Below are 25,921 nucleotides of genomic sequence, written 5' to 3'. Positions count from 1 at the left end.
TCTGTCAGTCATTGTTTCTGTTCTTCCCTATCAGCTTCTGAAAGAGATTAACAGAACCAGCGTGAGCCGAGCCCTCCGTATCCGCAGACAGGTTGGTCTGTCAGATCCCAGGTCTTACGTTAGCGCTCACTTCAAAACCCTGCCCATGGAGTTTACGCTTGGTGATGGTCGAAACTACGGCGACTTCCGCAATCGTCCGCTGCAGAATGGCCAGGAGTACGTCTTCTTTGTGCTTGCCCTGCTGGACCTCTCGGAGAATGTGAGTAGAGTTCATATCTAAATGTTTGTCAAACGCAGGGGTTTTCGAAGTGTGACACACTCAGAATATAATACAGTCCAGCCCTACTCCCTGAAAAAACTCATTTTCTGTGGCATTTATTCTCTCACTGTCGTCACTAAATTCTATCCATTTTGCCTTTGACTTAACTGAAATTAGCTAAACAGATTTAATTTGTTTTTCTTGATTTTTTTCAAGTTGCAGTGCTTCCCTTGACAGCACCTCACACTTTGAAAGCCCCTGAACAAATGCAGTTGTGGTTATTACACTCAGTAACACCACATGCTCCCACACAGACCATGTTCTCCACCAGCCCGTATTCCGATCCTGTGACATCATCAGACGTAGACCCACAGCCGATTGTCGACGAGGAGGAGGGTCTCCTGTGGGTGGTGGGGCCTGTACTGGCTGTCATCTTCATCGTGTGCATTGTCATTGCCATCCTTCTTTTTAAAAGGTAAGAGCATGGGAATTGAATATAAATCTATTCTTAGCCATCTACTTTTTCTTTGAAGCAGGCTAAACCTCTGACTTGAGGCTTTTACTGAGTCAATTAACATCTCAAACTCTCTTATACCAGATCAGACTTAGTTTAATGGGACTTGTAATCTGCTTTGAAATCTGCACAGGGAGAGGTTATCATGCCAAACAAATGGGAGGTAGATACAGTACAATTATCAAAACATTACCATTATTTATGATAATCATCAGGCCTCCCAGCTATAGCTTTGTTAACACATGAATAATTGCTGCAGCGGATGCGGTACGGCAAGATAAATTTCCCTGATGCTAATGATCTTAAGTTCATGATCCATTAGTCACCGGCTTGTTCATGAGTGTGCAAGGGTGAGATCAGTGGAATGTAAACATACATGCGGTCATTTTCTTTTAGGAGTGAACGCAGAATAGAATGATAAAATCTGGTTTTAGTTTCTGTGTGAGGTCAGATAATAATGTTCTTGTCTTGTTTTTTGTTTTTTTTTTGCTCGTCTCCGTCTGAATCCAGCAAACCTGACAGGTAATCAACCTCTCTTTTTTTCCTTTAACAGTTTTTTGTTAGGCAACAAGAAATAATGGAGATATGGCCCAAAAGTTAAATCAAAATAGACACCACCAGCCTCAGTAAAAGACAGCCAGGCAACAAAGAAAGTTCATCATAGCAGAAAGGTTCTAACTAAATATAAGAAAAGTTATGCTACTCTTCTATATTATTGTTAACACACAGCTGTTCAGAAACATTTAAATAATAGACACGTTTTATTTCAGTAGTTTTGTAAATAATTGCATCAGATTTTATGTGCAGTAAATGCATATCAATTATCAGGGGTTTGAAAGAACACAGCAGGTCTGTGGCATCAGAAAGGTTGCAGACTGCTGCCAGAGCCGGCCGGCACTACCCAATATGGCCCCTTAGGCGAGATTTTATCTGGCGCCGCCTCCATCAACGATTGACATACACACAAAAGAAATCGAATAGAATTGTTTTTACCGTTGTCCTTAATTTATTACATAACCAATGTACATGCTTAACAAATGACAAATAAATACAAACAACATCATCTAATTTAAATAACCAAACACTTTGCAATAAATCAAATACATAAGCTACATTTACACTATGCAATAACTATGTACAAAAAAGAATATACAGAATTTATATGAAACACATATATACAACTATATGTAAAACTATGTAATTCGTATATTATTTGGGCTTTGCTTTACATTAGAATCAATGAGAGCTTTACTTTTTAATAGTTAATAGTTTTTAATAGTGAATTGGGGTTTTTTTCCAAATTTTGTAGCAACTCCAGGCAGCTGTAGTGCCCTTAGCTTTTGCCTCTTTTGTCTAATGGGCCAGCTGGCTCTGACCCCTGCTATAAGGAGTTGAAGGTTAACACATCAGAGTATATCATAGGAACCCAATGATACCATAACAGCAGAAGACTGATTTTATTTTATTTTATTGTAAAAAAAAAAAAAAAGAAACAATTCAAAAAATTAGGATCAAATACCTAAAGCTCACGTCATTTTGTTCTTTTATTGAGTGTGAATACATGGGACGATGGCTTTACCATTAAGCATGAATAAATAAGCACATGTCTAAAAGTAAAACTAAGAAACATCCAGCAACACTTCTCCGAAACTGTGGTAGTAGTAGCCACATTTAATATTACTTTTTGGAGCAGTGATAAGGTGTGTAATGTTATCCTAGGAAACGAGCTGAGGCCGAGGGCAGGAAAGGCAGTTTCCCCTGCAGCAAAGCCATGTCGTCTCACCACCCCACTGATCCCGTGGAGCTGCGTAGAATCAACTTCCAGACTCCAGGTACACATCAGCGTGTGCACCCTGCTTTTACAGCGTCTACGTAGTTGGGTGTGTTTTCTTTAACCCTGGTATTGTTTCCTTTTCAGCCTACCGCGTATCAGTGTACCGTGGTTATCAGCGTTTGTCAAGTTAGTTGGTCTCAGTCTGCCAAAGATTTGCTGTCATGGTTACCCTCCTCCTCCTCGCCAGTTCATTTCTGTCATTCTTGGGTCTGTCTCTGTTTGTATTAGAGGTTCATGCTAACTAACTTCCATCCAACGTAGGATGAAGCTGCTTCGATTGACATCTCATCAAAAAGCCTTGGGAATACAGTGGAACTGCTTAGGTCAAACATTTATTAAATGTACGGGCAATGTTTCAATGTTCATTCTAAAATATCATAATATCAAGTGTAAAAAGTTAACTGCTGTAACAGTAAAAACAAAAAAAAAATACATACAAAAAAATTGACTCGCCATTCATTTCGGTGACGAGGTGCAGCTCAAATTCCAGTCTATATTTTCTTCTTCTTTTTGTTCTTCTTATGATTGCGGCTTCAGCTGTATTGTACTTAGCGGCCAGCAGAGAGAGGGTGTGTAGCACTTTCGTAAGTCACAATAACTTCAATTGTTGGTTCTATTGTTGTCATGTTTCACGGTTCAACCTCTGAATTGTTGTTAGTCGAATTCTGGTTTGTACAACTTAATTCAAATTGAGAGGTTCCACTGTATTTCATCCAAACTTTTTTTTTCTCCCCAATGCTAAATTTTTAACAGCCTGTGTCACAGCCTTTTTTAATCTCCACCAGCCGCACAGACTCTAAGGACATGTTATTATGCTTCAGTAGCTTTCCGAACATGCACATTGTTCTTTCTGTCTGCTTTGGAGAGAAAATGGTCACTTAACAAAGAAACACTTCCATTCGCTTTCTCCGTTGGCACTGTGTGGACAGACACTAAAAAAATTTTTAAAAATAAAAACACCTCCTCTGAGGACCCTTTTAACTCTCTTAACATTTTCCTTGCAAAAAACAAGAGGAGATGTTCCAAAATGGCCTTTCTTTTTTTTTTTTTCTATTCCGGCAGGCATGGCAAGCCACCCGCCTGTCCCCATCTCGGAGCTGGCAGATAACATTGAGCGCCTGAAGGCAAACGACAATCTGAAGTTCTCTCAGGAATATGAGGTAGGAATGCTGATGATTGTCCCCCTCTGTGAATCTACGTGCATGTCGATCATTGCCTTTATTTCTTACCCAGTTTTGGAAACTTTGGATTAGGCCCCACAAACTCCTACATCAAAGTCTACATCAGTGGTCCCCAACCCCTGGCCACACCCGGTACCGGGCCGTGGGCCATTTGGTACCGGGTCGCACAGAAAGAAAAAATTATTTCCATTATTTCATTTTTTCAAATGTTTTATTTTGAAAAGTGGCCAGATTCTCTGTGTTACATCTGTTTCACTTGACACATGTCTTTTGTGCGTGTGCTAACTTTATCTCTCGCCAAACAGATAGACTACTACTGTATTTTTAGCATTTTTCTTTTACCTCATATTTGGTGTCAAATGCTGATACTATGTGGGAATGCATAAAGGTAAGTTTTGATGACTTATTGAGTGCTAATGTGCACATTTGTCTGAAGTTAATTCATGCTAGCGCACTGCCTTTTCCCACACACGTCAAACAGCGATGTACAAGTAATAATCTTTCTGGATAAACTTGGCTGGAACTTGAACTGGTGGATGGTGGGTCAGCATTCATTTTGTGCTTTTAATTTGATGTTATTCATGTCTTAGTTTTACACAATACATAATAAATAAGATGCATTAGATCGCTAGAATGTACGCCCCCCCCACCCGGTCTGCGGGGGATTTGTGGGAACACAAGCCGGTCCGTGGGTCAAAAAAGGTTGGGGACCACTGGTCTACATTGCACAATATGAACAAAAGTCTTGGGACACCACTGAAGTGATGAAAGACGAATTGTCCCAAACCAAAGGGCCGTTGACTGAGACATTAAACTGCTATTGGGGCTATTTCTTCACTCTGACTACTCTCCACAATATGTGTCCCTAAAGCCTGTTTATGAGCACCAAACATGAGAAAATTTGATGATCTCCCTCACTTTTTTTGCTACACGTTTGACGAAAGAGACACTAAACAAGCACGTTTGAAGTTTTCATGGGTTTTCATGACGTCATGAAGGAGAAACCTCCTTCCTCATGGACACGATACCAACTCCGACCTGCCCCAGGCTAGATGAGCCAGCACCACGTATATGCCCACAACTTCACGGAGGGCAGCTTAGTTGGAAAAAAAAGGCAGACTTTGCTACACATCTTAAAATAAAGCTTGGACCTCTGCCAGCTATCCATTTCTCAGCTACAGACGTTGGAGCTGAAAGTTTGATCATCCTGTATATGTTTTAAACATTTATGTTGATGTGTAGTTATGAAAAGGCACATGTAAAATAGATTGCAGTAGATTAGTTTCATGTTTACGCTAAAAGAACTACAGTTTCTATGATGTCTAGACTGTAAAACGAGGAAGTAGTGAATTTCCGGATTAGTATCACATGTTTTGATAGAAGTCATATGTCGCGATCGTGTTTTGATCTAACAAATCTTAGGTCATTTGGTAGTAGAATTGCTACAGCTTCTGCTTGGACAGTAACACCGCAGTAGCTGCTGAACCCCGCTGAAAAAAAAGTGTGTGACGAGAGACACGGGAAAACCCGAGGCCAGCTTTGAATTGCAAAGTTTATATTGTGCAGTTCCAATCCTACCACCTACACGTCCATATTACCGTATTATCATTCAGAGTAGTGATGCCATAGTTCAGTCTGATTGGCTTCTAGCTGCCCTGTTCTTGCGAGAAATATCATCACCTTTTAATCTCATGACGCTCCTAGTGTTTGGACCAGCAGAGAAGGCTTTGCTGGCCCTGACTGCACACAACTGCAATAATGAGAACACTGTGCTGGTTATTTATTACTGTCACTTTTATAGGAGCAGATGCTTTAACATGCAAGGATACGATCTTTATGCTTAATGATGGTTTTAATAGTCCAATGTTTAATACCAAAAGTGGGTGTTTCTCCTCACTGCAGCGTGCGGCGCGTAGTCATGCGCTGGGCGTGCTGAAACGAGATCTCGAGCGAGTCCAGTGTTTATGGATCAAAATGATTAACTAATTTTTTGGGAACGCTAACGCCGTAACACAGAACGCTATTACCCAGGACCACCTGTATGTAAAAAGTGGATACAGTGCACAATAGCGCTTCTTGGAGCCACACACACTGTCAGAGACAGGGATGGACAAACACAATATTAAAGCTACAGACACACAAAATGCTATGTTTCCAGTATGATTTTGGGACCTTGAATTCTTCACCTTACCAAGACATTTTGGACAATTAATTGTATGCTTCTGATTTTGTGGGAGCAATTTCTAAAAGACCCTTTTTCTGTTCCCAGTGCAAGCAAGGTAAATGAAGGCACACTCGGTGTGGAGGAATCCCATCTTTGGGATAAACTTTAACAGAGATGGTGAGCTCTCAGGCTCATAAATGTTAATTTCTTAGAAGTCAAATGTTAATTTTTGTTAAAGGCGCAATGGGGGAACATCTTAATGTTTTGTAATGGCCAGGTCCCCCATCACTTTTGTTCTTATTGTAGTTCTATAAATATTTGGACAGTGGCACCATCACCATCACAACTGCTTTTGAACAGTCAGTATGTGATTGAAGTGTATGTGGTTGAAGTGCAGTGAGGTTTCACCAAAGTATGGCTTTGACATCTATCTCATCATTTTTCAAAGACGAATTTCAGTTTTTGTCAATGGACTTGTCAGTGTCCTCATCTCAACCCAAAGTAGAGGATAAATGTCACTTAGTGCTGACAAACGTGAAGGCAGGAAGAGCCACGAACAAGCAGAAAGTGAAGGCGAAACATCTCCAAGAAGGAATTTGGTCTGGTGCACGTCGTTCAAATGAAGGGTTATATTGTCTGTACTCACTCAACAACGAACTACTGTATGTTTCTGTCAACTATTAATTTACCATCACTAATTATGTATTTATTAATTATCATCAATGTTACATACTGTAGGTTATCAATATATCACAACCCTTAACTCCTGTTGTAACACACTGTGATACTGCCTTATCATTTCTTATGGTATTTCAAATTGGATTCTATTTCAAAATTGGTAAATGGTACATGTTGATTACAGGAAGCGCACAAACAAATGTATTAGCAATTTATGTGATATGTATCACTATGTCATTAAAATGGAGTTAATCTGCATAAAAATAGCTCTAATTCCTGAATGGTAAAAGACACATTTTGGTCAAATATGTTAAATTAAAGCTGAAAGGCTACACTTCGATCCCAAATTGGTTGTGTTATTTCACATTAATTGTGGCAAAAATGGAATAAAAACTCAGTCACTGTCCAAATACATGTGGACCTAACTGTATATTGATCAAAGTAAGGCAAAACTGAGCACATTTGCCATCGCTTGAAAAGATGGAAATTGAAAATGCAAGGCTCAAGGAAAGTTTGCTTACAGGCAGATTGTTATCCAGTCCACTGGTGCAGAAAGAGGAGAGGCAGATAGAAATAAAGGCGCTGCAGTCTCACCATGAGACACATATAAAGCCAGTCAGTCAAGATTTTCCCGCACTATTGTCAATGTCCATCAACAAAAAAACTATGCCCAATACTGGCAGTTTAATAGCAAATAGAGATCACAATTAGCTGTGACTGGGTGACTTTAATTGGTCCCCCACGGGAGGAAAATACAGTGTGGTAGGCTTATAGAGAAACATTATAGGAAAAAGTAGAAGAACAGCACCAGGGAGAGGACATGAAGAACAATGGAAGAGCCGGTGTAGGAAGCGGTTCCTCGCATTCGCTCTGCATGACTGTGTGCTTTGTTCATGAGTGAGCCCCTAACAGGGAGCAGGAGAGAAATGGATGTTGGATGCATTGAGGGGGAGGCCAGAAATGATTGTGGTGAAATAATCAGACACACATGATATCAGGCAGAGCCGCAGGAGTGGCCTGAAACACATGCATACAAGCACACACACACCCTAGTATCACCTCTGTCCACCCCCCACCCCCAAGCCCCAGCCACCCACCCACCCACTAAACCATAATTATGTGTGGTATAATATTCAGAATGGCTAAATTGCTCTGGCTCTCTCTCATCCTCATCCCTCTCCATTGACAGCTCCATAATGACCTCATGTCTGCCTCTCCCAGCTTACACTGTAATTACCCTCCAGGAACTTAATGTGTTGGTCTAACACAACCATCCTCTCTTTCCCAGAGGAATCATTTTAAGCTAGTATCATCTTTCTCCTGCTAGTTCTCTCTGGAGAAAGCGGAAAGTCCCTACATCGTTTCTGCTCTGTTTAGTGAAACTCAGAATCTCTTTTGGCCCGCATTTCTTCAAACGTTCACTTCGTATTGGCTTTAGAAAAGACAGTTGCGCATTAGAAGTGACTGGGGTGAACGTTTGCGACACTCTGTGTACAGTATCACCACTAGCCAGCCACCACATTAGGCACATCTGCATATCTATTGAAACCCAGTCTCAATCTTTAATGCTCCATTTTTGTCATTTTATCCTACATCCCAAGGGGAAAATGTACTAATAAAAAAATACTCAAAATGTCCCAAAAAAGATAAAAAAAAAAAAAAGAATGCACTCAAATTGTATAAAAAAAAATCATAATATGTTTATTATTTAAATCTATTTACATCTCTTTGTTACGGCGGAATTGTGAATACAACTTTGGTATCAGATTAGAGAACATAGTGCATTTTTTTATTTATAACGAAGTAAAAATCCAACAAAAAAGCTACATGTACGAAGATACAGCCGAGTTTAATAGTATGTTTTTAAATTAGTAAACATATCAATAAAATAATATATAAATACACCCTGAAATGCACAAAATTTACTTTAAAATTATGTTATGAGATAAATTTTACCAAGATAATATGTTCATTATTGTGGTTGTAGTTTTGCGTGGTCATGCTGAGGTTTTTTTTCATATTTTAGTTATTGAAAGGTAGAATTTTTTGTATCCAACTTTTGTATCGTATGAGATCAATTACACTGTGGCCATTCATCATAAAGACATGGGTCGTCTTTAAAGCACATAGATGTATTCAAGCCACGTGGGCAGGAAGTGACACGTGCTTTGACTTCATCAACAGTGGAAAATATCTGTAAGCTCCAATTCGTGAAACACACTCCCTTTCTTGGCTTGTCTAGATGGTGTTCCAGATGTCAATTTGTACATTTTCCATCAAATCATGGCACTGTAAAAACATACATGCTGTGGTGATTTGTCAGATTGTAGTCCAGCTGCCAGACCATATGCAGGAAGAACCATTTCAAAAACAATCTTTCATTTGGAGTCAAAACACTGAGAAGGGCCATGTGTGAACATCATCCAAAACTAGCACAACTCTCCACCATGTTTGTTCCCTAACTCTTGCCGGTAATTTTTGTGACTTGCAGTCCGTTGACCCGGGTCAGCAGTTCACGTGGGAGAACTCCAACTTGGAGGTGAACAAACCAAAGAACCGCTACGCTAACGTCATCGCCTACGACCACTCCAGGGTGATCCTCTCCAGCATTGAGGGTAAGAGATGTTGTGTTTGTTGTGTGTGGGCGAGTGGTTGGAGGAAGAAAAAGCCGTTTGGGGTGTCAATGTGTACCTCCTCTCACATCGAAGGTTAAGTTCAGGGCTGTCACATGCTGTGCTATTTACTGACACCGTTTTGTGTCTTACTGCTGTTCTTAGTGGGTGTCTGCAATCACATTTAGCTACCTCAGGTGTCAGAAATTGGCAACACCAGTACATAGGGAGGGAGGAGGTGGGAGGCCAAGCCCAGACAGATGAGCCTTATCTGGGTAGAACATGTGTGAGGAGCCCCCCTGACTCACCCCCGCTTTTCCTGGAGTCCTGTCTCTCATATAGTCATGCACAGCAACAGATATGCACGCTTGCTTCCAGACTGCTCACACACACACTTCCTGGGAAGCTTCTTCAGCTGCCAAGCAACTCTTAAGTGCAAGTGCGTGTATTTGTTCTGTCTGCACAATGCGTCTGCTCTAATCTCGTGCAATAAAGTTATAGCGTATCAAAACTCTAAGCTGAGCTGCCCGCTACAGACTTTTGATAAACATATGTTTGGAGCACTACTGCTGTCTGCTATGTTCAATAAGCAATAAAACCTCATTTCTACGGTGCTACTGAGTGGTAGCGCTGCCCATGAAATGACTGCAAGCAGGATTCTCATTAGCATCTACTAACTAGCAGCTTGCTTTTAAGGCCAACTATAGGAAGCCTTGGGGGCTTCAACAATTTGAAAGTAAGATGAGGGAAAATAATTGTGTGAATGCTGAGTTAATGCTGTTATGCACAAAAAAATCATTATTCTTCCTCACTTAATAACAGTGGCATTGCTCATTGCCCATTTGTCATTCGGGACCAAGCACCTGCTGCGTTTTGGTTCACACTAGCATTTTTATCATTGGACCCAAATTTGCCCATATCAAATGGCTGGCTTACATACCCTCTTTGTTTTTATAGTCAAAATGAACAAACACCTTCTATTTTTTTTATAAGAACACACAAATGGAGAAATGCTGCAAACACATCAGTTACAACGCTTAGACTGAACATATCTGTTAAATATTCATGGTTTCCCTCAGCTTTTTGCTGTCAGTCCAACTCTGATCTATAGTATGTCTTTGGTCCTTTCACCTTTCACTGCATACTTAATTTGCCATCAATATTTGTGGATTGATGATAATATGCCGTTGTGTATTAAACTGTGTTGTCGTCCTAAATTTATTTCTACCCTCTGCATTTTAGCACAGCATCTCTAAGCATTCACCAGCAAAATGTTTGGAATACTATAGTTCTAGTATGTCAGTATAAATGTGATTTATATTAATATATTACATCTTGTGAATAAAAGACGATGGGGTACGATTGAAGAGCTGTTATTTCCGACATTGGAAAACCTCAACAACTTCATTTTTAAACTTTGATAATGATTTGGAGTGCATGACAAAGTGGAAAGGAAAACTTAGCTCTCTTTGACCACAGTGACATTTATTAACACTTTTTTACACAACACAGCAGCAACAGAATCAGTGTTGTAATAGCAGTAAGGAGCGAACTGATCGGCCAGCATTAACACTGCTGATTAGTTCATTGTAAACTACAGTACGGCAAGTGTAACACGCATGAGTTTCACAGCAACAGATGAGTACAATTTAAGCATTATAAAGTGCATGCAGATCTAGATAAAGCTGCTGGATGCTGATTACTTTTTATAATGCAAATGCAGCCACTGCCATCTTGTGGAGGGGATAAAAACCTACATCAGGAGGTTGCCTACAGCCACAGCTGTTAATGCCAAAGTTTTTTTATAGACCACGCACTCAGTGCACATAGAAAATTCTGCAATTAATTGAATAGAGGTGTCAACTGGAGCATTAATGGTTTTATTTCTGACTAGTCAACCAAAGCAACTTTCAAAAGGGGGGGTTGATCAGAAGTAAATACAATTTGGGGGGGATTTGGCCTGGAAACATTTGGGTACCCTGTTGTAACAGGCTGGTTAAAGTAACCTTAATAGTAGAGAAGCAGTATCGTCATGTGTCAGGCTATAGCAGTCGTCGGCAGCTCTTCAGCCTCCTTGTTGCAGCTCCCACGCCAAACACTGATTGTTTTTTTTAACATGCAAGCAGAAGAAATGTGCGTTTTCAAAAAGACTTTGAAATATCCGCCTCAATGTTAGTCCGTGAATGCATCTACACTGTTGTTCTGACTGCTGATTGGATGAGCAGGGGAAGGGAGAAGGGGTCAATTTGTTCAGTCAGTGAGACACGAAAAAGATGTCTTGACAGCGTGCCACCACTGTAAGCTAGTCATAGCCATGAATAGGTCCCTAAAAAGAAAAATCTCAGAAGAAAATTGAGAGTTTTATTCTGAATGGATATATTCCTTTACCTTCAAAGCCACTGACCCTGGCTTACCAGCCGTGTGCTTGATATGTGGCGAGAAATTAGCAAACAACAGAAAATGTAATGTAATGTTGAAAGACATTTTCAAAACAAGCACTCAACTTTTTCTGAAAAGTACCCAACTGCAGATGGGCGTAAGGGGGAGCCCTTTCAGAACTACTATGGAAGGTTGAGCGGAGCAAACATACTTTCAAGAAGTGGATAAAGGCCCCAAGCTGAACTACAGAAATGTTTTGATAATTGGTAATTAGTAAAGAGGAGTGTAATTGCAGCTGCTAATCGATGCGTTACAAAAGTCATTTTTCTTGCAAATGTTGATGCGAAATCTGAAATTCGAAAAGAAGGCATTCGCGGTGTACGCTCTCTGAATTAGTCGAATACACGTAGGAAATAATGTTTTCCAAGCTGACCTATGACAGCCTTCACGGTTTGCAAGATTCGATTTTTTTTTCGGAGGTGCACGTCACGCTACGCAAGAGGGTTTGCAGCGTACACTAGTGCCTTCACACAGGAGCATTTTCGAGGTTTCTCAACTCCAAACTGAAACCAGCCAAATGCAACAAAATGCGTACCTGGGGAGCAGCAGCAAAGCGTACATATGTATTCAAGGGGCGGAATGCGTGCATGTTCGCAGGTCTGAAATAATCGAAAGCCATGTCCTTTACAGTTACCACATCCCAACCCAACTGAGCACCTCTTGTACATTTTAGGCTGGGCGTAGATAAAAACATCAAGTGAGGGAAAATACTTTGGAGGAATGCGGCTCATTTTAATTTTGTAGGGTTTAAGAGGAATAAAGCCAAAATACATTGGCCCAACACCCTTAATGTACAGACTCCCCCGTCTGCATCTTCTCACTGTAGCTGTAAATTGCCATCAAAAGATGCAAAAGGAGGTTTTGTGGCTCACTTTGGCAGAATCAGGTCACGGCTGACAGTGCGCGCGTGTTTGTGTGTGCGCCTACATGTGTATTTCTTGTGTACTTGTGTTTGTTTGAGCTATGACTCAGTGAATTTGGAGATTATGGTATTAGTCCCCAGATGAGCAGGACTGATCCAAAATCAAACTCACACAGATGGCCTCTCACATCTCATACACACACACACACACACACACACACACACACACACACACTAGACACAATCCCAGTGTCAGCCTAGTCTTACACAGAGGCGGCCATACAGTCATATTGCCATTCAAAGCCACACATCCAGAGTATGCTCAGATTAGACCCGTGATCGTCTTAGCGTGTATTATAAAACAAGACGGCTGAACAATCCAACACTGAAGGACTTGGCCCTGTGAATACATTAATCTTCCTGCCACAACCTCAGTTGGTCCGCACCCTTCATTACTGGGACATAAACCTGCTTTCATACTCTTCGACTGGAACTAATCCATATAATGTAGATTATTTCACAGAATAACAATTATGTTTATCTGCAAGGAAAAGTCCTATAAAATGTTTGTCGAAGCCCTGATGCTTTTCCTTAATGACTTGTATTCTTCACTCGCAGGTGTCCCAGGTAGTGACTATATCAACGCCAACTACATCGATGGCTACCGCCGTCAAAACGCCTACATAGCCACTCAGGGCTCCCTTCCGGAAACTTTTGGGGACTTCTGGAGGATGGTGTGGGAGCAGCATACAGCCAATATTATTATGATGACTAAGCTGGAGGAGAAGTCAAGGGTAAGACATGGTGGATAGAATAGCAAAGACAGAGCGGTGTGGGACACTGCTGGCTCAATACTAAAAGAATGTTGTGTGGTAAGGAACAGAAAAAACAATAGATGCATTCAATTGCAAGGAGAAAGTGTTGCACGTTGCAGTATATAATAATACAATGCTCACAGCTGCAAGGTTTACATACTTTAGTCACCTTATTGTAACTTGTACCAAATGCAGATTGCAGATCATAATCGGACTTACTATGTACATTTCTAATTAAAGGATCCCTGACATGATTGATCAACTTTACTTAAATATGTTATACTTTACATATTTAGTTTGTAATTATGCCTACATTATCTACATTGTTTGATTTTTGAAAGTGAGCGGTAAATTCGCAAAATTACATTTATAGTTCACGACACCAGCCGTGATGAACTAGCTCTCGCAGTTCAGCCTCATTTCCGGAAGTGACGACGTCGGGGTACTATCACTCAGGTAAACAAACATGGCGATGTACGAGACGGAGGGTGTTTACAGTGATCAGAGTGAAGATTTGAGCGATGTGTCAGTAGTTTTTGAGGAGGAAGAAACATTTGGAGCTGAAATAGAGAACTTGTACATGGATTAAGACATGGTGGTGGAGGTGAAGATTGGTCGCCTTCAAAACACAGAACGGTAAGTGAAAATTACTCTGGTGTTATTGTTTTAAATCTTAATGAGCGTAAAGGGGTTTTATAGCGCGTTTGATTGTATATGTGACCACGTCGAGGATGAATGTTGGCCGCCGCCGCTGCCCCTCACAGTAAACATAACGCTGTCAAAAGATGTAATAACCCTTCATGGAATAATAGAAGACATTATGTAAACAACACTTTCTCTTTTGTGCCAACTTTGACATAGAGGTCGTTCTTCGTTTTCTTGTTTTTTTCTTGTGTACCGGCGGAATAGTATCCTTTTTCAAAATGCATTCATACTGTACTTACGTACCGTCGTCAGTGAAATGATCACTGCAAAGAACAGAACTCGAGGTGGGCGGCCATCTATCTCTCGTTCTCTGTATTTGCTTCGTCCATTGTTGTCTTAAATCTTCCTCTATTGGAAAATAAAGTAAACTTACAGTATCACTGGTATACTGTGAACATCCAGCAGCAACACAATATTTGGCATGACTACTATTTTGATGAAAAATATACTGAACCAAGTCAACGATCTACCTCAAGAAACATTAGTTTACTCTGCTTTAGCTGGGAGGCGTCACCCCGATGACGTCCCTTCCGGAAACGAGGCTGAGCAGCAAGCTCGTTCGTCATGGCTGGTGCCATGAACTATAAATGTAATTTTTGAAAATATACTGTTCGCTTTCAAAAATCAAACAATGTAGAACATAATTACAATATACAACATATTTAAGCAAAGTTGATTAATCATGTCAGGGACTCTTTAAGAATTGAATAGATGAGGATTCAATAGGATTTTTTCATTTTTGAATTGCAGTACCATATTTCCTCACATACTGTAGTAGCCTCCACACTATGCCAGGTGCATTGCCTAAGTAGCTATAAGTACCTTGCCATTGCACGGCATCTGTAAAGCTGCAGTTTAGTATTCACTTCAAAGAGAAAGATCCTTCCTAAGAAAACCTGCTAAACATTTTACAGTGATAGTGGCTTGAAAATAATTACTGATTGGAACAAAACATTCCTTGAGAAGAAGAGAGCGCTTTTAGAGTGCCTTTACGTGTACAGAAAAATTACTTTAATAATGATGTAATATAATATTTAAATGATCGTTGTACTATTTACAGTCAATTTATTGTGATGATTTAACTGTCATTATTTATTTAAGGAAGTGATAATGATAATTGCACCTTTTTCAAGATTCCCCAAAAATATATTATTATATATCCATTGCAGCTGACTTCGAGCGAGGGGCAGAGTACCCCCTGGACTGGTTGCCAGCCAATTGCAGGGCACATATAGACAAACGATCATTGACAATTTACAGTCTCCAATTAACCTAACATGCATGTTTTTGGAATGTGGGAAGAAACCAGAGCACCCATAGAATACGCACGCACAGGGAGAACAAACTCCACACAGTGATGCCCAAGCGGAGATTTGAACCCAGATCTTCCCGATCTCCTGATTGTGAGGCAAACATGCTAACCACTCGTCCACGTTCAGCCCATAATTATATATACTATATAGTTTGTAGATCATATTATGCAATTAAAACCTATATAATGTATATAATAATATAGTTTTTAATTACAAAACTATATCATATATATAATAATATTGTTTTTTAATTACATAATATGATATACAGTGTAAAGTATAAAACTAAATTATGCTGGGTACAGACTCTATAAATGTACACATCTGCATTTTAGTTTATAAATTCATCAGGTTCTTGAAGCCTTGTGTTTATAAATGTGTTGGTAAGTACTTTGCTTGCATCAGCTGTAGAGGCTGTTCATTTGTGAGGAAATATTGTGGCAACATTTCAAACTTTATATGTTTACAACCAGATCCTCCAGAAAATGAAGCCAAATGCATATTTCTGTAAAACATTATTGTTTGACTGGCATCAGAGCAACCTTATATAAAGTATGATTTTACACAAATAATGAGACTAGAGGTTAAAGAGTTAGGGTATTGGGGATTGTTAAAAGTAGATTGAAGAGCCAGGAGGTTTTATTGTGTGTTGAATTAAATTTCCATGAAGGAAAATTTGAATGAGGTTCACAATAGAATGGCATACAACACAGTGGATATAATAACATATCACTGCCTGGCCACAAAAAAATGGTCACACACTCTTAATAGTTTGTTGGACTGCCTTTGGATTTGATTGCGGCGTTTATTCGCTGTGGCATCATTTCCACAATGTCTCAACATTTATTTCTGTCCCGAGTTGCATGAATTTTTTACCAAAATCTTGTATTGATGGAGATTCGGACCACTGTGCAAAGTTTCCCTACTGTCCTTCCACTTTTTCATAATGCGTTGACTATCTCCTCAAATGTTTTTTCATGCATGTTTTCCAGTAATTTCACCTTCCTGTGACAGATGAACTTTTCCACGACCACAGCATGTGTCTTTCGACGTGGTTGTTAAACAAATGAGAGGCTACTCACTGCATCTGTTAGGGTTAAATAAGGTGTTGCCAGCTGAAATGTAATCACCTATGCAGTAATTATCTTACCTATTTGCTCAGTAAAATCCAGGTGCTGACATTTTTTAGACCAGGCAGTATATTTACTGTAGCTCTAATGTACTGTTATTAACAAAATATGCAGCATATACAGTGACATACAAATTGGAAAGAATGGCTGAGGTTTAAAAAAAAATCCTAATCACAAGTGATACCCACTTCTTTGTTGCAAATGATCCTCTCTTCTCATCTGTGCTTCTTTTCCTATTATTATTAACCTGTGCATTATGTTCAAGCTGTCTCCTTTCCAACCTTCTCCAACTGTCTCTGTTGTGTCTCTTTGACCCTCAGATGCCCTCTTATTTCTTCTCTAAGGCAAGAGCTCGCTTTCTCTCCTTTGCTAATCCCTTTTCAAATGCCTCACATGGTTTTCTCCTTACCCCTTTCCTCAACCCCAGCCCCCCACCCACCCGTGTGCAATAGCCAAATGCGATGAGTTGAAATAGTTTCAAAGCACCACAAGGCACCCACAGCCAATGAGGGCTGACATGGGTTTCTTGTTACCACTCTAGTTCAGAAACAGTGCACATTAGTGTCTGCACTTGCATGATCACACCTACAAATGGTCTTCCTGTCTAGCTGTGGTGCTGTAAAGTGTGTAGCATTACATTTCATAGCACAGGAGCACTTTATATCATGGGTAAGAATTGAACTCTGTGGCACGTTTGCTGTAAAGAACATTAACGGTCTCATAAACATGATAAATTAGCGTTTTCTCAAATGTAAAGTGTCTGGATGTTTACTATCTCTTGCTAGAGGAAATGATGTGATCACTTTTCTAAGCCATAAAGGTCGTTATGTGTTTAAACATTGCCAACACAAATCATCACAGATGAGTCTTCCTTTGAGCAAACCACACAAGAGCAAAGCTGTGCTGGTGGTCCACATATCATCATATCATCATATCATCCATCTTCCTATACGTTGGGTGTGGTTTGCAACCCTCCTCTTCCCACCATGGACGACTGTTCTCGTCCCGATAGTGTCTCAAGGTCTGGTGGGAACACGGTTGAAAAACTGTAATTACAGCCTGAACGTCCCAGGCCACGGTGCTTAATCCTCAGTCTGGAGCAGCGGAATGCAGAGTGAGCTGAGCTGAACTCCATTCTGTCTTTGATGTGAGGACCGGAGGGATCAGCGAGCAGCGTTTGGTTTGGCCTGATTCTGCCAAGGCTCTCCTACCTCCCGCTCCGCTGGGATGGTTCCCTCTCCTTGTGGTCTCTGAGGCTGAGCTGAGGAACTACAAGTATGATCATATGACGGAAGGGAATTTCAAGGTGTTTGGGGTGGCGAGGCGTGCATCGTTGTCGTCTTTTAGGGATTTGTGAGGTCAGAATGTTGAGGCCACGTTGAGCCATGTGATACTCCACTTTTCCAGCTCTGTGGTGGATCCCTGTGAGCACTTGCCAAACACGGTATCTTCATAGTGCAGAGTCTTAGCAAAGAATATCAAACAAGTTGTACCCTAGAAAGCTACACAACACCCCTCTCGCTCTATCACTCCACACATGCACTAAAACCTCTTACACACACTGGGTTGCCTCAATATGCACAATATTTTCCAACGTTTCTGTCTGAAAGTCTCACAGATCTGTTTTAATCCCCCCTTCCTTCTTCCTTTATCCCTGCACACCAAGGCTATTCAACTCAATTGTTCTCTGGCCCACATTTTCACAAAGACTTCTCAGGCTGTGTCATACCTACACATTTTTACCACAAACGCGTAACATAGTCATAAATACGGGAACAAAGTTATACATTAAAACAGAAACAATATTTTTACACCGGTCAAAGATCCTTTATATGACAGCGTGTGCTCGGCTAATTTAAGGACTTTTCGCAAAAAACGCTAGTCAATGATCCTGTATGTGACAGGAGACATTTGCTGTCTTTAAAGGGATAGTTTGGATTGTTTGATATGAAATTGTATGACACCCCCATCAGCAGTGGACTATATCAACAATGACTTACATTACTTACCCATTTGGGCCCGCGAGTCCAGTTATGGATTTCTGTGATGAGGAACATAGAACATAACATTCTGCTTGGTTGCTGGGTCATTTAAGTAAAGAGTTTGGCTTCTCAAAACAATATGCGTTCAAAAGAGTAATACATTTGCATCACAAAATTGCCTCAAAAAAATCAGACCTCACAAATCGCTCGGCAGTATATTTGTCTCCCGCCATGTGCCTGCGCCTCTCCCTTCGTGGTATGTGATGAAGACGCTCGCATCTTCATCCACGAAGAAGCGCCGCGGCCATCGGGTTTACGTGTGTTCCACAGCGGAAAAAAGAGCAGGAGACAAATACTGTATAACGCCGAGCGGTTTGTGAGGAGGCATTTTTATGATTCAAACGTTATATTCTTTTGAACGCATATTGTTTTGAGAAGCCAAACTCTTTACTTAAAGGACCCAGCAACTAAGCAGAACTACGTTCCTCGACACGGAAATCCGTCCAGAACTGGACTCGTGGCACCAAATGGGGGTGTAAGTCATTGTTGATATAGTCCACTGCTGACGGGGATGTCATACAACTTCATGTAAAAAAATCCAAACTATCCAAACCATCGAAGAAATGCAAGTCAAAGATCCTCTATATGACATGTGCGCTGCTGTTTCATAAGGACGTACCGCAAAAAGGCTAGTCAAAGATCCTCTATACTGTATGGCCGGAGTACACTACTGTTTACCTACCGTAAAAAATGCTAGTCAAAGATCCTCTATAGCAGGAGCGCTCTGCTCTGTTAAGGATGAACTGCAAAGAGGCTAGGTAGAGATCCTCTATGGCAAGAGCACTCTTCTGTTTTAATGACACACAACAAAAAGGCTAGTCAAAGGTCCTCTACATGGCAGGAGCACTCTGCTGTTTTTAAGGGCCTACTGCAAAAAAGCTAGTCAAAGATTCTCTTTATGGCAGGAGCACTCTTCTAGGAGCAAAAATGCAAGTTAAAGATGGTTATGATGGTTATGGTTTGACAGGATCGCTCTGCTTTTGCTGGGCCGTCCAGTTGAATAGCCGTGTTGTACACTGTGCTCATGCACTTCTTTCTCTTCAAATACAAAGACGCACTTACTATGTCTCACAGCATTTATCGTCCTCCCTTTTCAGGTGAAGTGCGACCAGTACTGGCCAACACGAGGTACAGAAACCTACGGCCTGATCCAGGTCACTCTGCTGGACACAGTGGAGTTGGCCACCTACTCTGTGAGGACCTTTGCGCTTTACAAGGTAACATGACGTGTGCAGTTGGCCGTGACACACTTTTTTACGAGTGGCTATTGATCCCTTCAAATATTTATGCTGCTTGCTTTGGCGTGTTGATGCACTGTCGTGCTGCCATTTGGCAGTTACTGTATATACTGTATATGTTAGTGTCAATCACAATTAAGCATTATCATGTTTGCTGCAACTCTTTTATTGGATCTCACAACTTATGTGCCTAATGTTTTGATCAGTGAGTGTAGTCCATATAGCAAACAAACCAATGCATTGTCAGGACCACACAGTTTGTTCCAGTCAATACCTCATAGACCCTCCGGCTGCTTTTAATACTCACCAAGCGCGTATTAATCAGCCAATGCGCTATTTTCTGCTATGTGAATTAAAAATGGAACTACAGTACATGGGACTACTGACCCACTTTGGAAGATAGGTCACTCAACAGATCGGATGTGCCGTACCATTTGATGGCATTGGAACACATGTTTTGGTTATGGTCTTGCGTGATTTAGTAGTCACAAACATAGTTCTCACATTAAATTCCAGTGGAATAATCTACTTATGTGCCAGTTTTAATTGAATTATGAAATGATACAACATGAAACATGTACTGTATTGACCCGAAAATAACTTCACCCTTCTTTGTCAAGACGAGTTTTTGGAAAAATATTTTTTTGAGGCAAAATTACAATAGAGAGACAGGGTAGGGTTGTGGAGCTGAATGTAATCTAATAATTACAACAGTCACTCTTATTGCAAATGTTGATCGAAATAGAAGAACGTCAATGTCAAGCTAGTTTTGAAAATTGGCAAGAATTTACATGATTTATTTTGCACTGTTGGATCTCAAAATACAAAAAGAAGAAATAGGAGTGAGACAAAAATGTTTTGAGGAAGCAATTTATTGCAAACAAGCATTAAAGTGAAAAAGGCTGTTCATCATCTCATCAAACGTTTAAGACCACAGCCTTTAAAAGCCAAAATCTTGGCAAAAATGTGGATTCAATGTCATTTTCTGTCGGGTATTCACACTGTCATGATCTCTTGGTGGCAAAGGCAAAAAAGCTTTCTGTCTTTGAATGCAGGCAGACTGTTGAGCCGCATGAGCAAGGCCTCTCGCAGCACACCATTGCTGCTGAGGTTGGACACAGTAAGACAGTCATTTTTAACTATTGTTATGGAGCAAAAAAGTGAAGTGGTAGTCCCAAAAAAAGATCACCGACCATGAGCTGGAGGAGCGAACTGGATATGCGTCAAGATACGGGACGATCCTCAGCCCAAATGAATGTTGTTACTGGTGCTGAGTGCAGTTCAATAACCATCAGACGGCATCTGCGAGAGAAGCGTTTTAAGAACAAACCTCCTCACAGGCCTCATCCGCTTCAACACCCCAAAACTGACTGTTTGGAATTTGCGCGAGAGCACCGAACATGGGACATCGAAAGGTGGAAGAAAGTTTTATTCTTTTATTGGAGAAAATGGAATCATGACGGTCCTGATGGCTTCCGGTGTTACTGGCATGACAAGGAGATCCCACCTGAAATGTTTTTCACACAGCACAGTGGAGGGGGCACCATCATACCATCACACTTTTTTTATTCAATGGAACAATGGACCTTCAGGTTGTGCAGGGGCGTCAAACGACAGTAGCTATGTGGAGATGTTGCTGGGGGCATTTGTCATGACTGACGGCCCTTTCTGTGTGGTAATGACTGGGTTTTTTAACAGGACAACGCTGCATTTCACACTGCTCGCCTAAAAAAGAGGAATAACATCACTCTTTTGGAACATCTTGAGTGTTTCCGTGATCTAAATCTAACTGAGAACATATGAGGATGAATGGCAAGGGAAGTTTACGAAAATGGACATCAGCTCCAGACAGTGGATGCCCTCCGTGAAGCCATCTTCACCCCCTCGAGCAACATTCCCACTAGCCTTCTGGAAACACTGGCATCAAGCATGCCCAAACCAATTTTTGAGGCGATTAACAAAAATGGCGCAGCTACTCATGACTGAGTCCTTTTTTTGAAAATGTTATTTCTTTTTTAGGGGGGGTTTCAGGGTTTTTTTTAGCTATGGTCTTAAACTTTAGTTTTTGTTTGATAGACTGATGAACAGCCTATTTCAGTTCAATGGTTATTTGCAATAAATTGCTAATGAAAATATTTTTTGTCTTTACATTACTGCTGTATTTAGAACCTCCTTAAGAACCAACAGTGCAAAATGGAAATGTTTTCAATTTTTCAGCTGGTCTTAAAATTTTGACCAGGAGTGTGTAACAACTGGTAGATTAAAATAAAAATAAAAATAAAAATGGATATCATATTTCTTAGCTGCTTGTCAGTTGTTTGATGACTCTGCTTCATTGATCACCTTTGAGACACTTCTTCCAGAAGGTGTCCCAGGTGCATCTCTCCAGTTTATGTGTGTGTGTGAGAGAGAGAGAGACAAGAAGAAAAGCTCTGACTTGCTTGGGAGAAGTCATTTGGCGCCACCTGTTGATTTGTATGCATAAATCTGTCGACTACCATTGGCTTGATCATTGTTATTGTAACAGTTAATAGTAGATAATATACAGTGAGCAGGATTATGAGAAAAAAAACATGCACATCAATTTTGTAGACTGGTGGTGCATGAAGCTATTACATTTTGGTAAGGATCTGGATAAACACCCAGCCACAGGAATTATTTCCATCCACCCAGCCCCAACCCCTAGAATCATAATAGCACTGCCCATCTGTTCATCAGTAGACTGCTAACTAACAAACAGATGGACAAACACTAATACCCTCCTTCACTTCTGCATTTTACTGAGTGACATTCTAGTTCATGGTCATCATACCATTGCTAAAACTGAAAATCTTTTGCTACCTAAGCCTCTTGCGTTCTTTTAAATGAGTTAAAAAATATATGACTGGAAATCAGACTTAGAATTTTGCTGCTGTGAAGTGAAATGTCCATTTTGCAGTATTGTAGCTAAAAACATGGTAGACATTGTAAGTGAGGAGCAAGATACCGTATTTGTATCTGGTCTACCATCAAGCATTGTGGTGGTCTGGAACCTCATGAGTGCTGCCGCCACTGGGGATTTGCAGTTCATTGAAGGAAATATGAATTAAAACATGTACTGTGACATTGTGAAACACAGCATGATCCACGGGAACCTGACCCCTAATGTGTGTGTTGATCCAGAGTGGCTCCAATGAGAAGCGAGAGGTTCGTCACTTCCAGTTCACCGCCTGGCCAGACCACGGCGTACCCGAGCACCCCACCCCGTTCCTGGCTTTCCTGCGTAGGGTCAAGGCCTGCAACCCTCCTGATGCAGGACCCATGATCGTCCACTGCAGGTGTGTCTCGCTTTCTTCATATTTTATTGCTTTATTTTACGTATTTTGCATGAGCAGTGTTTTACTGTTAACCACTCAAGCTGGCCTTGCTTCGTAAATCTTTATTCAAATACCTTCTCAGCCAGAGGAGGGATTTTTTTGGAAGTGTGTTGTTAGATAGCTGAAGGGAGGCCGTTATTTGCAGTAACCAGGGGGAAGAGGATAGAAGGCTGCTGATGGAATGTGGGCCAGAAGCTCCAGAGAGGAACAATTAGTGTGGTAGAGATGCAGAATGGAGGAAAAAAGACAATGATTGAGAGGAAGAGTTAGCGAGGGACTGGGAGTTTAAATAATGACATATGAGCAGAATAAGAGTGACTGTGGGAGCCCAGGGAAGAGGTGAGGTCAAACCTTGGACACAGCGAATGGAAGTACTGAATTAAAGAAGAGGAGAGGTGGAGAGAAAATCCAGGCTGACGACAGTTGTGGCTGGTGGGAGACTTTGTGACAGGTACTTAGTGGAAGTGGAAAGGAAGAAAGAGGGCGGTGAGGGCGAGAAGCAAGGGGGTGAAAAGGTTGTCTGCAGAGAAGCGCCTCCTAATCTTTGCTAGCAGTCAGATTGAGTATCTAACAGGATTAGCAGTCAAATTTAATTATCTGGGCAAGCCTCTGTCATAATGTGCCTTACCATATCAGGCAGCCTGTGAATCAGACAATGGGCCCAAATCTCATTCCACTCACACACACCGATTCATTCTGCCAAGAGGGTTTCCATGAAGTTGCTTGCTCAGGGTTTCATCGTTCCACTACCAGCACAGCATAATGTGTTAGAATAGGCTTCTAGATGTATTTTAGATTTGGACTATATGTAGATAAGGTATTTCTGTCTAATGCCAGTGCTGACTCGTCGCTGTGTCATTTTTCATGCTGTTTTTCTGTTGAAAATATTGCAAGACTGAGACTCCATGCTAGGCTAAGTTCACACTGCAGGGTATGGTGCCCAATATAGATTTTTTGTTAAAATCCTATTTTTTATGTGGTCGTTGACATCACCAAAAAAATGCGACTTGTCAATGTGAACGCAAAGCGCCCGGGAAGGGACGTGCATGCGCAAAAGCATAAAACATCACATTCATTGCCGTGTTTTTACGAAAGTAAAATTGCTGCAGTGTGCTCTCCTCGGTGCGTTTGTGACAATTTCAATGATTTTGTGCAACCAAAATGAACCAAATGATCCTGCATAGCAGATTAAGAAGAAACCACCCACATATGTCGGTGCTGGGACATTTCCGAGAGCCGCTTCACTGATACTTTTTAAAAATAATTTTTGGATGACAACAACAAGAGCTTTTGTCTACATCTGCGAGTACCTTTATCCAAGTCTCGGTCAGCACGACTGTTTTGTTTCTATTTGCTTTGCCGACCAAATGTCTCAGTAAGTTTTGACTGTCAGGACGAAGGCACCGCTGCACCTTGAGCTGCGGATTCCTTCCCAGTTGGGAAACCTGGAGAGTATAGCAAATCTATACTGCTATAAGATGTACACTAACTACTCTAAAGTATTTAAGTTTCATTGTAATTGCATTGTCCCTTGTGAAGTACAAATAAAACTGAGTAGTGTACTCACTTTTGTGAGATGCTATAATTTTACTGTACTTCACCATTTCCCCCGTTTCCCTATTCAGCGCTGGAGTGGGCCGCACCGGTTGCTTCATTGTGATCGACGCCATGGCCGAGCGGATAAAGCACGAGAAGACCGTGGACATTTACGGCCACGTCACGCTAATGCGCTCCCAGAGGAACTACATGGTTCAGACGGAGGACCAGTACATCTTCATCTATGATGCGCTGCTGGAGGCCGTCACCTGTGGCAACACGGAGGTCCCTGCCAGGAATCTGTACTCCTACATCCAGAGGCTGACGCAGATAGAACCTGGCGAGAACGTCACCGGCATGGAGCTGGAGTTCAAGGTCAGCAAAATCTACAATAACCTTTTTCTCATCATAGATTCTGAAGGTCATCCATCTACTGCTTATTGCATGAAAGTCATCTATGTGAAGCGCTATCCAAATTGCTTGGTATAAGGCTAATTATCCTAGAACTTATGTTCAAGCCTAAATGAGTTAAGATTGCAGCATAAAATACATAGAGATAATGAGCAAAGTGAATTGAGAGGACGCACCAAAGTAGCCCCTAGGAAAATCTTGGGATGAATTTTCGCTGCTTAGGGCATACTGTATGTATGAACTTGGAATTTTTACCTTCATAGTGTCTGACAGCACATTCCCTAAGGCTGTTTTAAAGGCTCTTCCAGTTCCAGCAGCCCCCAGGAATTTAGGAATTAAAGAAGTATTATGGGGTTTCACCGAAGGAAAGACCATTTTACTGATGGTTTTAGGAGACAAGCAAGGGATACAAAGAAAAAACAAGTCGTGTCTCAAAAGTTGAGTTCTTATTATATTCTATTATTGTTATTACGTACATGAGAAAAATGTCACGTGTCTGCTCAGAAAGCGTGTCGGTAAAAAAGCCTCTTCTGGTGACCTCCTCTATTGACGAACACCAGAATAACAACGAACTCTGCGCCCTCTGTGCTGTCTTTTCCAGTCTTGCATTGATGGAAAACACATGCAAGGGTTGGTTCGTTCAACAGATTCCATCTCAGTGTTACACTTGCACAAACACATGGAAATACACTTTTCAACATCACTGAAGAGTGAAGTTGTAAATCCGGCATGGGCATAGTACAGTGGAGCCTCTCAGGCAGGGGTGTCAAACTCAAGCACACAAGGGGCCAAAACTCAAAGCCGACTTTAGGTCACGGGCCAATTTGGACAG

At 41.0% G+C, this 25,921-nt stretch overlaps 1 protein-coding gene across 22 annotated transcripts in view; it reads left to right on the top strand.

The window, feature by feature from the left end:
- LOC129182291 (receptor-type tyrosine-protein phosphatase delta-like) overlaps positions 1-25,921 on the top strand; it is a 220,452-nt gene that overhangs the window by 188,365 nt on the left and 6,166 nt on the right. For 12 of the 22 annotated variants that reach the window (XM_054778201.1, XM_054778197.1, XM_054778196.1 and 9 more), the window contains 11 exons: positions 35-259; positions 574-734; positions 1,284-1,295; positions 2,493-2,605; positions 3,670-3,767; positions 9,122-9,245; positions 13,162-13,337; positions 16,827-16,850; positions 19,646-19,765; positions 22,949-23,103; positions 24,768-25,053. In XM_054778201.1, coding sequence (XP_054634176.1) covers positions 35-259; positions 574-734; positions 1,284-1,295; positions 2,493-2,605; positions 3,670-3,767; positions 9,122-9,245; positions 13,162-13,337; positions 16,827-16,850; positions 19,646-19,765; positions 22,949-23,103; positions 24,768-25,053 — 1,494 coding nt within the window. The remainder of the gene's footprint in view (positions 1-34; positions 260-573; positions 735-1,283; positions 1,296-2,492; positions 2,606-3,669; positions 3,768-9,121; positions 9,246-13,161; positions 13,338-16,826; positions 16,851-19,645; positions 19,766-22,948; positions 23,104-24,767; positions 25,054-25,921) is intronic. The other 10 variants (XM_054778214.1, XM_054778211.1, XM_054778208.1 and 7 more) reach the window with 1 other exon arrangement.

This window comes from Dunckerocampus dactyliophorus, chromosome 6 (genome assembly GCF_027744805.1).
Source record: "Dunckerocampus dactyliophorus isolate RoL2022-P2 chromosome 6, RoL_Ddac_1.1, whole genome shotgun sequence".
In the NCBI taxonomy this organism is placed as follows: domain Eukaryota; kingdom Metazoa; phylum Chordata; class Actinopteri; order Syngnathiformes; family Syngnathidae; genus Dunckerocampus; species Dunckerocampus dactyliophorus.
This window is presented reverse-complemented; position numbering and strand designations above follow the sequence as displayed.